Raw genomic sequence first — 14251 nt, forward strand, 5'->3', positions numbered from 1 at the left:
TTATGTATTTTGTGTATATTGTAGATGTAAATAGATTGTATATATTTTTACTCGAATAAGGAAAAAAATGAAAATAAAGATAAAAATAAAGGTGAGTTTTGTAATAAAAAGTTGTACTACTTCTGGTATAATTCACCTTACTTTATTTCGTTTAATTTTTTTTTTTTTTTTTTTTTTTTTTTTTTTTAATATACATCTCGTTATTAATACTATTATCATTGTTCTGTGTTTGTACCTTTCTTGGCCAATATATTGCTATGATCAGTTACTATGGTTGTTGTAAACCTTTCAGTGAACAAATCATCATCATCATCAAAATCATCATCATCAGTCTCCAAATCATTGACAGACAAGCATCTTCTATTTATCATTTTCCTTTTGCCTTTATAGTGGCTGTCTTTTGTTGACTGTAATACAGGAGCTTCATAATTTTTGTCGGAAAATGTGTCATTTTCATAGATATATTGTGAAACTGAAAACGAAAGATCCGGTGAAATAGAAAAGTTACTTTCAATATTACTATTATTGCTACTCCTTCTATCCATATTATAGAAAGTTAGTCTGGGCTCTTTGTCTAGATCTAGCCTGAATTTGATTCTTTCATATATTATTCTTTTCAAATATTCATTCCAGGATCTTTTCAAACCATCTTGATCGTTGTCAACGGTATCCAGTTCGTTTTTATTTTTTTCACTTTGCCCTTTTAATAAACTAAAATTTTTTGAATTATCAAAAATTTTGGAGTCATAACTTAAGTTATGATTTTCAATTTCTTTGCATGTGGTTTGATTTCTGTCAATTGACAATAATGGACCATCATTGTCATTGTTTTTGGTAATATAATTAATCTTATTCGAGGTACTAATGTATCTCTTTTTATTTTTGGGAAATACAATATTTGGCGGCCGTATAGCTTCTTCTTTTGAACTGTAATAACCATATTGAGAATGACGATTGTTTGATTTTGTCGGTGTACCATTCAAAACACCTAGTAATATATCAGTATCTTCATCCAATAATGGTGTTTCAGGGGATGGTATTCCAGCATTTGAATGGGGAATTGATATTAGTTGCTCATTTTTATGTTTATTGTAAGGTAAATTTGTTTTGGTGTTACTTTTGTTATCATTTTGCTGTTTTTTTGATAGGTTGGTGGTTGTGGTGGTTGTTGTTGATGACACGTTAGCAAACCTAACGTTTTTATGTTGTTGGAGTGGCGGGTATATTTTATTGTTTTCTTTTAAAGTGTTTGCTGTTATCACGCTATTTTCCTTCTTGTGGTGATTCAAGTTATTTATGGTGCTTGTAGACAGATTTGAAATGGTCTGATGTAAAGCCTTGTTATTTTGATTGTCTTGATCATGACCCTTACTATTACCACTCTCATCACGGTGGTGTATCTTATTATTATTATTATTATCTACTGTTTGGGAATATGTATTTTTTTTTAATATGGGTTTCCCTTTCAGGTTAAAAGTATTGTGAGTTGTAGAATTAGTATTGTGGTGGATAGTTGAGGAAGAATATACTGGTTTTGAATGTGAAATGTTATCCAGCTGATTATTATTAATGCTGGGTTCATTATCAAGGATAACACTTAATTTATAATCCGCGGTAGGCCTACCTCTATATTTTTTGTGATAATTAATACTGTTTCTACTAGAATAAGATAAATCATGATTATTATTGATATATTGCTGTTGTTTTTTCCTGATAGTATTATATTTAACATATAGACTACTGGTTGAACTACTTTTCTCACTTAATTGACAATAATCTATCACAGAATTTAAGAAATTTTCGTTACTTATGTTTGCCTGGCTAAATCTAAGTTCGCTTGGTTTCCTTGGGATTGCCTTTTCATTTTTATTTTTGTTTTGGTGGGCGGTGAAACTCCATCTAAAGTATTTTGGCGTTGTTGTAGTGTTATTCTGGTACTTTGTGGCCTGAAATTGGGGCTTGTTTTTATCTTGAGTGGTGGAATTATGATGCAAATCGTTCATATTCTTTTTACTCTTCTTTTTCTTCTTTTTCCTTTTCTTTCTTATGGAATCTTTTCTTAGTATTTTTTTTATCAAATAATTAAAGCTATATTTTGAATTGTTAAATGGGTTATTTAAAAAGCAATAAGTAAAAGTGCTCGTACTATTTTTCCTTTTAATGCTATGGTTACTTTGTACCGTATTTTTAATCGTATTTTCGACAGGACCAGTCTTGTAGTTATTTGTTTGTTGTTGCATACTCAAACGGTTATTATGGTTTCTCTCTTGGTCCTTATGAAATTTTGAAAAGTCATTATAATAAATATTCATTTGTTCCTCCGGGCTCTTGGGAGGTAAGTTTTTGTTATTGTCACGAGTTGTTACATTACTATCGCTGGTAATGACACTTAGACTTTTGGCAGTATTACCATATTGGTACCCGTGATTCACATTATCAGTATCTGAAGATTGCTTGGCAAGACCACTCGTAGTATTATCAATATTGTGCGCAGAATTATCTAAAACTGTGACAGTGTTAATGTTAGCAGAGCAATTTTTTAGAGTTAAACTTGGTAATGTGTCATGGGATATTGTTCTCTTGTGTTTTAAAATATCAGCTATAATAATTGGATCGTTGACATTCAATAATTGAGATAGACGTTTATAGGAGGTGATGTCTGATTGGACTGATTCTATTGAATTGTTTGAATTGGAATTAGTATTTGACTTAGGGTGAAAAATTGAGTTATTATTAACAAAATTGGTGTTTGAATTTGTAGGGCTATTTAAAGTCACTTTTGATATTTTATTTTTAATTGTACTATTAGTATTATATTTTCCTAATGGATAATATATATACTTGGAACTCAGCTGGTCTTTTGAAGGTGTTAAAAATAGATCAGAAGTTGACATTATTTTATTTGTATTTATTTATTTTCTTTTTTTGATTGTATTTCAAACATATGATTTTTTATTCCTTTTTTGTTGGTATTTCGTTTTTATTTTATTTTTCTTTTTTTTTGGATCTAGTACATTTTTGATTTAATACTATATATATATATATATATATGTGGGTGTGTGTATGTGTATTCGAAATGAAGAATCAATTAAAAATTTATAATTTAAATTGTAAAAAAATTATAAATTCTTTTGAGTTGAAAGTAATGTAAAAATTTAGATATATTTTTAGAAATTTCAAAGACTTTATTCAAGCCAAATGGCTAAGGTGTAGATTATACCATTGTAAGCCAGCCATTTTGTTTTTATTTTAATTTTTTCTTTTAATTTTTTCTTTTTTTCTTTTTTTTTTTCAATTTATTCATTTAATGATAAATGCTGACACTTTGTAGCAATGCGAAAAACCAGCCATTCTTATTTTTTATTATTATTATTGTTATTATCATGGGCATTATCGTATTAGTCGGACATAGGGCATGACTAAGTCATCGGTATACTTTTCGGAGTAGTGGATAATAAAAAAGGTGTGGGTGTATAAAAGAAAAGAAAAGAAAAGAAAAGAAAAGGGGAAAATGTAAATAAAGAATTGTATGGTTGTACTATTACCCGAACATTGTGCGGTGTACAGGCTGTACGGGTTTACTTTTTGATCTGTTATTACTTTTTTAATTATGCGTTTGATTTCAACTGTTTTTTTTTTTTTTTTTTCATTCGTTTGTATATATTTATATATATAAGATCCAATCAATATTTTTGCTTTTGCTTTTGTTTTTGTTTTTAAAAAAAAAGGAATCACAGAAAGGAAAAAAAAAAAAAAAAAATTTCTCTCTTCATCATTCTCTCTTTTTCATTCTCTCTTTTTCATTCTCTCTTCTTCATTTCTTCTCTCTTCTTCTTCTTCTTCCTGATTCTATATGTAAGTTCGTATTTTTTTTTATATGAACGTAATTCAACTCCTTTTATTTCTCCTTATAATTGATTTATTTTCCTTTTTTTTATCTATTTATTTCAAACTGCTAAAGTTAGATCATCATAAACAACAACAATTAGAAAAGTTCCCAAATACTATAAATAATTCATTAAAAATGGAAAAGATTAGAGAAGTATGTTATTTTATTTTCTAAGCTTTAAGCTGCATCTGAATACACTCTTCAGTTACCCCTTTTCATACATATACGTTACTAACTGCCTTTTTTAAAAAAAAAAAAAAATACTATTTATTATATACATATGTACATTCCCTTCTCCCTCAAAAACAAAGACAAAAAAGAAAAAAAAAAAAGGGTAGTGACATTAATAATAATAGTATTAAGACACCTATATATATGATTTTTAGAAATTAAACAACTTGAAATTAGAATCTGAACAGTGGCAAGACAAGTATGAAGAATTAAAGGAACAATTCAAACAATTGGAACAAAAAAACTTGGAACAGGAAAACGAAATTAAAAGTTTAACCACAAAAAATGAAAATTTGGAAAACGAAGTTGAAAAATTAGAATCTGAATTAGACGAACATAAGAAATTGTCTGAAGATTCTACTTCTTTGAAAGCTAATTATGAATCTTTTTCGAAGAAGAATGAAACTTTAGAAACTGAATTGGAGGAAAGTGATTCCAAATTAAGAGAAACTACTGAAAAGTTGAAAGAAACCGACTTATTAGCTGAGCAATTGGGTAGAAAAGTCACTTCTTTAGAAGCGGAACGCGAAGAGTGGGAAAAGAAGCACGAAGAATTGACTGAAAAATACAACAGTACTAAAGCTGAATTAGATGAAATTGTTGGTTCTTTAGAAAATTTTTGAGTTTTTGGACTTAATAATAAGCAGGTCTTTTTCAGTTTCAATGTCTACTGATGATTCTTCTTCGTTAATAAAGAAATCTATGGCTTTTAATAATAATACTAGTAAAAGTACTACGGATGATGTCGTATTGCAGAAAGAAGAAGATATTGTCATAACCAGATCCTTATATTACAATGATATTAGCGCTAAGAATACTTTGCTAGAAAGTTTAGTTTTTTTTTTTTTGAAATTTTATTATTTTTCATTTTAACTTATTTTATTTGAAGATATTTTTACGTATTTTTTTTTTTTCTTTTTCTTATGTTTGTTGCTTTTACAAATTGAACGGTGATCTCTGTTTTGCTACGCCTTCGCCGTGTTTATTGATAGCCCTAATTCAATATTTTTGCCGTCTTGAAACAAAAACAAAAAATTTGTTGCAATTGAGTGCCAAATGGCAATTAATCACTCTGCACAGAAATGGCCGAAGTACTCTTTTTGTTTCTCTTTTTTATAAAACTACCCTCCGATCGTTTTGAGATAACGGCCGTTTCTATTGTTATTATGTTCTTTTTTTCTTGTTATTTTTTTTTTTTTTTTTTTTTTTTTTTTTTTTTCCTTTTTCTTTTCCTTTTTCTTTTCCTTTTTCTTTTAAAATGTGACTGTAGTATTACAACATTTTATTTCAAAAGAACCCTTCCTACAATAGGAGGAAAAGAAAAGAAAGAAAAAATGTGTGGAAGAATGATATTTGACCATTTTATAGATGACAATAACACCACTATTACCAATAATAAAGGAGGACAAAAAAAAAGTTCCCAAAGGAACGATAGCAATGATAACGACGAGGAATATGAAATAGATAATGATCTAACTGATATAGAATTCAATGCTGAAGATCAAACAAATAGAGATATAACCTTGAATACTACTGTTAGTAATGGTAGTACTAGTAGCACCGCCAGTAGCCTAAGAGGTGAAACAACAGTAAGGAGTAAAAAAAGAAAAAGAAAAACTATTAATAAAAATAGGGAGAACGATATTTCACACCCAGTTGGACACCATATTTATCATCATCATCATCACTATCATCATTATCAACGTCCTAGTATCAATAACACTGCATCTTCTTCTTGTAATAATAGTATTTCTCACAATAATAGTATTTCTCCTAATAATAGTATTCCTCCCAATAATAGTATTCCTCCCAATAATAGTCTTTCTCCCAATAATAGTATTTCTCCCAATAACACTAAACACCATTACACTTCGTTATCTTTAAGGGAACTAAGCTTACAAAATCTAAATGCATTACAACATTTTTCGCTATCCATTTGTAGAGATATAGCATTTATCCCACCAATATTAGGACTTTTTAATTCCCTTAAGAGAGCAATGGAATTAAATATTAATAAGTCCATTTCATCGCATAACAGCGGCAATTTGGGTGTTTTATTTTACAATTATTTATTACAAAATGTTACAAGTAATCCGAGCCCTATTGCTCATCACAATCATGCCTTTGGTGGCTATTCACTTAATGATACAGTTGATATGAAGAATGACATAGATATAAACCCAGTAATTAATATGTTTCAAAACTTTTGGAAACAGTATCAACCTGAGCATCAATACCAACAACAAATATCTTTTATGGACTTTAATGCCACTTTTAATATGATGAAGTTCTTTTTGACAAATAATTACCAAACGCTGGTTAATGGAGAAAACAACAATAACATAAATGACAGTAGTACTAGTTTTAGTAGCATATCCAATATTGTAAGCTTATTATTAAATACCATTAACAATGCATCTAATGCTACGGCCATTAATAGTAGTGGTATTAATAATAATACTAGTAATAATAATACTAGTAATAATAATACTAGTAATAATAATAAAACAAATGGTAATATTCATGAAAATTATTTATCTGCTATAATAACAGCTAGATCAAGTGAATATTTGGTTTGTGCAATGTGGTGTTTAGTTTCTTTATACCTAACGTATGTCATACTGGACTCGCTAATGATTAGATGGATTACCAAATATTCAATACCAGCTGCTATACTTAGAATGTTTTCAATTAGTTTAATGCTTATTACTGTAGAACTACTCTGTTTATCATCATTAAGTCCTGCTAAAGATGATTACTCTTTACATACTTGGATATTCATTAGTTGCATGTTAACTGTTGGATATATATGGCAAAGTTTTTGGACATCTTATTTAAAATATCAGCAACCAAAACAGCTAGGCAACAATAATAAAACTAGCAGCAAGTCCCAGAATAACAAATTTTTGAAATATACCTGGAAAAGACATTTAGATTTATATAATATTATTGTATTTGCAGTTATTCCTATTGGTATGGCCAGCTTTATTACTATGATCATATTATTGAGGAATTTGATTATACAGCGATTAGATGTGGAACAATTGGAAAGAATATATGGTCAGTTATATAATTAAAATAAAGAGGTGACCTGATTATATATTGTATGTCAAGGATTCTTTGATAACATCGGATTAATATTCTAATTGGACCAATTATACACATCCGGTATGGCTATAATGGACATGTTTTTCCATTTTGTGTTTCGGATAATAATCTTTATATATGTATAGCCAAAGCAGGAAAATAAATAAATTGTTTCTCTTTTTTTTTAGTGTGTTTTTTCTTTGTATAAGTGCGTAGAGGTGCAAGATATATATATATATATATATTTTTTTTTTTTTTTTTTTTTTTTTTGATACTGTTCTCTTTTTCGTTATTCTGTTTTTATTCTTTTTAATTTTTTACAAAAAAATTTTTTTTTTTTTTTTTTGACTACAGCTTACGTTTTTCTTCACAGCAGCAAATAATCACATTAACAACACTACTCTGACATACAGGTAACTACACATACAAATGGTTGTTCATATTCTAGGTAAAGGTTTTAAAGGTAAAGAAGTTGTAAGAATAGGTTTATCTTCTAAATTCTATGGAATCGGTTTAAAAACCGCTGAAGCCATATGTTCTAGATTAGGTTTTTACCCATGGATGAGAATGCATCAATTAACTGAACCACAACTCATGATGCTTACCAAGGAGCTATCGGAAATGACTATTGAAGGAGATGCTCGTGCCATAGTTAAAGAAAATATTGCATTAAAGAGGAAGATCGGATCTTATGCAGGGTTAAGACATGCTATGAATTTACCCGTTCGTGGTCAAAATACTAGAAATAATGCTAATACAGCTAGAAGATTGAACAAATTAGATAGAAGGGGTTATCATACCGTTCCTGTTAATACCTATAACAATGGTTATACAAAAAGTGTAATTTTATCCCAAATAACAAATTTAACTAACAACAAATTTTAAAAAATCTACAAATATTACAACTATGTAGAACATCATTTTTTACAAAAAAAAAAAAAAAAAAAAAAAAAAAAAAAAAAAAAAAGGTTGGAAACACAGTGTATGTATATACCGTATGTAGCATGTAAATATATATAGGATATTAGTCTAATCTCTAGAAAAAGAAGAAATAAAAGGATACATTTTTCAGTTTTTTTTTGTTTTTTTTGCCTTTTCAATATATCACAATTCATAATCATTGTTGAATGAGTCCCAGTCTTTTAGTTCCATCAAATGCCTCATTGTTGGTCTTCCATGTGGACAATTCCAAGGCTTGTCTAGTTCACCCAAATTGTGAACTACCCTTTGCATGGTCCTTGTAGTTAATGGTTTACCTATCATGATACTCATTCTACATGATCTCATAGCAAACATGGATCTTATTTTAGAACATCTTACCATGCCATAATCGCAATTATTATGATTCAAATCGGCAGTTTGTTCTTTTATTAAATGAATCAATTCATAAAAATCAGAAAAGTCAAACATAACTCTTTTAGAAGTGGGTAAACTCAATAATTTAATTTTACCAGTATCCCCATCCTTATCATCTACTTGTAATTTAAATCCATTAGCCTCAAAAATAGGAATATTATCCAATACTATTAACTCATCTATTAAACTTAATTCCATAGGTTGAGGCCGTAATAAATATTGATGTTTGAATTTATGTGATTTCTGTAACATTTCAAAATTATACTTTTCATCAGATGCATGTTGATCAACTATAAATAAATCGTATTTTTTGCTAGCGGGAATATATCTAGTACATATTATGAAGCCTAGGTTAAATTGTCCCACAATTTTCATTTTAGTAAAATCAGACTTAGAAACCGTTAACGTTAAAAAATTTTCGCCTTCATCTTTATCCTCAATTTTATCATTCTTATTAAATAATGACAAATGTTTAACTTTGGTCACATCCAAAAATTCCTCGGTCTTTTTAATTATTGCATCGATTTTAATATCATTGATTTCTAATTCGTATGAATATAAACTTGGTATGTACGGGATAATTTCTTTATTAGTATTTTCAATAGTAACACTGCTTTTTTTTGTTGTTTTCCCCGATGAAGCTAATGGTTGTCTTTCATTTAATACCGACATCTTTGATGAATCAGCATCCTCAGCTTCATCGTTCTCATGTCCCTCGATATCTAATTTTGTGTTTTCTTTGCTTTTTGTGTTTAATTTGAGTTTCTCATGTATTTTGATGTCATCTAATTCAATAATAAGATCTTCCTCCTTAGTATTCCCACTTTCTTGTCCAACACTAGTACCATTTTCTAATGAATTATCACAACAAGGGTGATCTTCATCTTTCTCATTTCCTGAAACTCTTTTGGAAAACGCATCTAGTCTTAATTGATAGCTTCTAATATTTGGTCTTTTGGTTGTGTGTGGTTCATGTTTTGAAATAGACTTTGTTTCTTTATTATCTTCTAAACCCATTTGGTCATCAGATTCTACTGAATTGGTATCATCGGTGTCTTCAGTTGCTTGTTTATCAGATTCTACTGAATCGGTAGCATTAGTGTCTTCCGCAGCATGTTTTTCTTCATTATTTGTGTTTGATGATACATCAAATATAGAAACCTTTTCAGTTGTGTAATTTAAACTAGAAGTTGTTGGTGTATATTGCGAAATAATTGAGTCCATAGTGGCTTCTACCTTAGAAGGCTCCGTATTGTTATTTCCAGAGTCTGTAGAGTCTGTTTTTCTTCTTTTAAATTTGATTAAACTTTCAGACTCGTCAACGCTAGTATCTTTTATAGGATTGTGCTCTTCCTTTTTTACGTAAGTGGCAGCAATTCTCTCTGGATTATTAGTTGGTAAAACCATTTCCTGTTTATTAAAATAATCTACAAGAGCTTCTCTTAATTGTTCTAAAACATCACTTTCATTGTGCAATAACATAGTTCTTTTATCAGGCGTAACGTTAACATCTAGCATAGACACACTTATTTCAAAATCTAAGATAAATGCTGGGTATTGAACATTGTTAAAGGATCTGTATACTTCATTTATAATTTTTACAATTAATGGATAGTCTACCGGTCTTTTATTGAAATATAAAAACTGCCTATCCTTAGTAGGTCGTCCACAACCAAATGAATTTTGGGAGATATATCCATTCACTACAATTGTACCTCCTTCAAAACTGTATTCCTGTACAAAACTTTTCTTTGGAGAAATTTCCAAGATTAGTTGACAATCGCCTAAGCCTTTCATAGCATTTGAGCCAAAAATATTGGTGAAATTTTTAGGTATTCCCTTATTGATAGGGGCTGATGATAAAATTAAGTTTTTCCTGTTGTGATTACTTGAAATATTCCAAACTGTAATGGTGATCCCATCTTGGATAATTGCGTGATCTTGAATCATATTACAACAATGAGTGAATTTTCTTTTATGATTTTTTTCAAAGTCTTTTCTTCTGACTGGTAGGTTACTAAATAAATGACTAACAGTTATTGTTGTCCCCTTATTTCTGCTGGCTACTTTACAATCGATCAATTGGCCATTTGTGTCGTACAATAATTTATTGCCCTTCGGCGGAGTTTCACATGAAGTTAAAACCTGTAGATTTCCACCAGTTAAACAACATAATGATGATAGTGCCTCGCCTCTGAAACCGAGTGTAGATAGGTTATTACTTAGATCCTCGAAACATGAAATCTTTGAAGTGAAATGTTTTAAACACAGGCTTTGAAAATTATCTTTTGATATTCCACAACCATTGTCATTAACCTCTATAGATTCTAGCCCGTAATTTTTAAAGGTGATTTCTATTTTAGTAGCACCGGAATCTATACTATTTTCTAGTAATTCTTTGACACATGATGTTAAATCTATAATAACTTGGCCAGATGTTATACTATGAACTTCAACTTTATTAATCTTTTGAATAGACATTTGTGGATAAAAGACGATGGAGAGGCTTTTTGTTGCTGTTCTAAGAGAGGGTTAAGTTTGTTATACTTTGAATAAGTTTGATAGTTGAGTTTTGAAAATTTAGAGGGAATATAAAAAGGTGATAAAAATATTATTACGCGTTTTTTATTTTTTTTTTTTTTTTTTTTTTTTTTTTTCGTACCTCACACACACAAAAAAAAATTACTTGTTGTGAATGAAATGAAACCTTGGCAAAAATAAAATAAAAAAATAACTAATAATACTTTTTTGGTTTCCAAATGAGAGATTATTTGGTCATATATTTAAAATGCTGGATTAACATTATTCTGTATTATAGAAATGTTTATCCGTTAACCTCATTTACGTTGACAACCTTTAATGTTTTCAACTTACCTCAACAAATACCAATAAATAGAAATCCTAAATTAATTAATTATATAGAAACATTAATAGCAGATATTGTAGATGATAAATTAATTAATCTGAGCTTGAGTTCTATAACGGTAGCAATAATTGAAATAGAAAATAATAACGAAACGATTAAGGGAAAAACACACATTACTAATGACAATGTGATTGTTGAAAAATATATTTTAGACTTTCAAGAATTTCAGTATGATAATATTAAATTATCCAGTTCACCTAATGATGATGATGCGTGTGGAAAAGAAATGATATTTCAAGAGTTTAGAAGTAGTTTAAACAACTTTACAAACTTTATCAAAAATCTACCATATGGATTTAAAGACGGACAAGTGAAATTTAAAGTGTTTATTGAGTGTCTTGATCAAATGTTGGGCTTGGATCCTGGTAGAGATGTAAAGTTCAATTGGGCCCTAAGAAGAAAACACGAATTATTTCATGTTAATAACAATATTGAAGAAAATTTTATTTTTCAAGACAACGAAAATAATATTCCTGTTCAGAATTGTAAAAAATCTCTGGGATGTTGTGTAATAGGCGAAAACAAAGTTATTTATCATCTTTTTGAGAGTTTAAAATAAGCAAGTGTGAAATGTGTACATTATGAACATATAGTTATTATTACTACTGTTATGAAAAGTAGTTAGTTGACTTGATATTAGAATTTCAAATAAAATTGTATTTGAAGATCAATTCTAGAATATATGACCCAATACATTTATTTTTATTTTATGAAAATAAATAAATAAATAATAAAAAAATTTTTCTTTTTTTTTTTTTTTTTTTTTCATTGATATTAACATGGTAATGACGATAATAGTTACAGCACAAAGCATGACTTTAATTTGAAAATATTAAAAATGGTTTATATTATGATTTTTAGCTTGTAAAAAAAAAAAAAATAAAATAAAAATAATGGACTAAAATAAACTATTATTGTTCTAGCTTCAATATTTTCTTCAAATTCTCATAACATAAATAACTAATGGAAACAGCAGGACAAACTTTAGCTATATTGGGCACTAATCCCTTAAATAAACCTTGGTACCCTTCGCGTGCTACAGTTTTACGGAAAACATCGAAAAAGCCATTATATGTGTAAGGATGAGCAAAAGTACCTTGGGCTTGCAATCTGGTTCTTAATAAATTAATGGGGTAAACTAAAGTGGCCCCCACAGTTCCACTGAATGCACCCATAGGTAATACTATAAAATTACTTAAAGTCACATCTTCCACTGGAACATGTCGTTTTAAAGCTTCCCTTTGAATAAACCATTTTTTTAATGCAGTAAAGGTGCCTAAATCCAAAGCAGCATATGGGAAAATCCCCATAACACCCACACCAACACCTCTGTAAAAAATCCTCAATCCTCCACCATTATTATACATTTCCTTAGCGGTGGTTATTAACAGTTTGTTTCCCTTTAACTTGTTATCTAATGGTGCACATTGCATTCTATACTTCAAAGTATCAATTGGGTAAACACTGAATTGGGCCATAACACCAGCCATCCCACCAGCTAAATAAGTTGAAAATTTAGACAATTCATCAAGATTGTTGGCACCTTCTAAAGTAGCCATCATTTTCTTAGTTAGTTCAAAAGAACCAAATTTAATAGCACTTTCAGGGAAAACTTTTATGACGTTTAGTCCATTACCGACGTAAAATGATTTTAAGCCACCTTGTCTATAAATAGTCTTGATAGCTTTAACTAGAGGCGACTGTATTTTAGATAAATCGGAAGTTGGATGCTTTGCGTGGGCTGCTAAAGCACTTTTAGAGTTTAATAGTGTGGAAGATAAATCTGTTCTTGCAATAAGAAAAACTTTAATACGATCGAATGGGGCGGTACATGTTCTGGAAATAACACCTGATAATCCGCCGGCTATGAAGAACCCACCACCCTTGATAAAATCGTTAATAAGCGTCATATCACCTTCACTGGATAGATCCACATCTTCATTAAATAAATAAAAGGAATAATAACTATAAGCTGTGTGTAATCGAGAGCCTTGTTTTCTGGGCATAAAAATTAAAAAATTTCTCCATTGATTGTAAGTTATGGTATTGGGTAAACTATCTGTTATTTTAGTATTACTGCTATTGTTATTATTATCGGTTTTAAGACTCTGTTGCTGTTGTTGTTCTTGTTGTTCCTGTTGTTCCGATTTTTGGTGATGGTTATGCTGTAGTATATCCTGTTGTTGTTGCTTTGTACTTTTAAAAGCCCATGAAATAAAATTTTTGAAATTATTTTTTTTACTTTGAAGATTATTGTGGTTTTCTGGCATGTTTGTATTTGTATCTTTGTCCGACATTTGAAGTTTTCCACTATTAGCAGACAAATCTATGGTATCATTTCCCAATGACTGCTCTTTTTCAGCTAGATATTTCATAATTTCTTCTGAATTTACTTTTCCATCTTTATCTTTATCAATTTTATCAAATCCATTTTTGATTTCTTGCTCCGCTTTCAAGACATATCGAACAAAATCATGGTAATCTATAATATGATCATGATTGATATCTATGTTATTAAAGATAGTTGTTATAGCGTCATCATTATCTTTAAATGGATGATTCGAGAATTGGAATGCTTTTTTTAATGTTTTTAAATCTACTTTGCCTGTTTTATTTACATCAATTGAATTGTATAATCCCTTAAAGCGTTCATCTTTTTGCTTAATGGTTTCTGTAGATGGATCGACATTATTAAAATTATCAGCCATATTATTAATGTTTTTTTTTTTTTTTTTTTTTTTGCTTTGCTTTGTTTTGTTTAT

General features: G+C 29.2%; 6 protein-coding genes across 6 annotated transcripts; 3 read left to right on the plus strand and 3 right to left on the minus strand.

Annotated features, from left to right (window-relative positions):
• Positions 1-215: 215 nt before the first annotated feature.
• On the minus strand, positions 216-2894 carry SCDLUD_002825 (uncharacterized protein; the record flags this gene model as incomplete). Its single annotated transcript, XM_046076642.1, has 1 exon — positions 216-2894. The coding sequence occupies one exon, from the start codon at positions 2892-2894 to the stop codon at positions 216-218; it is 2679 nt and encodes an 892-aa protein (XP_045935267.1).
• Positions 2895-4024: 1130 nt separating this feature from the next.
• Positions 4025-4743, plus strand: SCDLUD_002826 (tropomyosin; the record flags this gene model as incomplete). Its single annotated transcript, XM_046077498.1, has 2 exons — positions 4025-4042; positions 4309-4743. The coding sequence occupies 2 exons, from the start codon at positions 4025-4027 to the stop codon at positions 4741-4743; spliced, it is 453 nt and encodes a 150-aa protein (XP_045935268.1).
• Positions 4744-4783: 40 nt separating this feature from the next.
• SWS2 (mitochondrial 37S ribosomal protein uS13m SWS2) lies at positions 4784-8092 on the plus strand (the record flags this gene model as incomplete). Its single annotated transcript, XM_046077499.1, has 3 exons — positions 4784-4949; positions 5435-7180; positions 7671-8092. The coding sequence occupies 3 exons, from the start codon at positions 4784-4786 to the stop codon at positions 8090-8092; spliced, it is 2334 nt and encodes a 777-aa protein (XP_045935269.1).
• A 219-nt stretch (positions 8093-8311) lies between these two features.
• On the minus strand, positions 8312-11044 carry PMS1 (ATP-binding mismatch repair protein; the record flags this gene model as incomplete). The annotated part of the gene is made up of 1 exon (XM_046077500.1): positions 8312-11044. One exon carries the CDS (start codon positions 11042-11044, stop codon positions 8312-8314), a length of 2733 nt encoding a protein of 910 aa, XP_045935270.1.
• A 278-nt stretch (positions 11045-11322) lies between these two features.
• On the plus strand, positions 11323-12048 carry REV7 (Rev7p; the record flags this gene model as incomplete). Its single annotated transcript, XM_046077501.1, has 1 exon — positions 11323-12048. One exon carries the CDS (start codon positions 11323-11325, stop codon positions 12046-12048), a length of 726 nt encoding a protein of 241 aa, XP_045935271.1.
• A 352-nt stretch (positions 12049-12400) lies between these two features.
• SAL1 (Ca(2+)-binding ATP:ADP antiporter SAL1) lies at positions 12401-14197 on the minus strand (the record flags this gene model as incomplete). The annotated part of the gene is made up of 1 exon (XM_046077502.1): positions 12401-14197. The coding sequence occupies one exon, from the start codon at positions 14195-14197 to the stop codon at positions 12401-12403; it is 1797 nt and encodes a 598-aa protein (XP_045935272.1).
• Between the last annotated feature and the right edge of the window lie 54 nt (positions 14198-14251).

The sequence above is a fragment of the Saccharomycodes ludwigii genome, chromosome III, assembly GCF_020623625.1.
Source record: "Saccharomycodes ludwigii strain NBRC 1722 chromosome III, whole genome shotgun sequence".
Classification (NCBI taxonomy): domain Eukaryota; kingdom Fungi; phylum Ascomycota; class Saccharomycetes; order Saccharomycodales; family Saccharomycodaceae; genus Saccharomycodes; species Saccharomycodes ludwigii.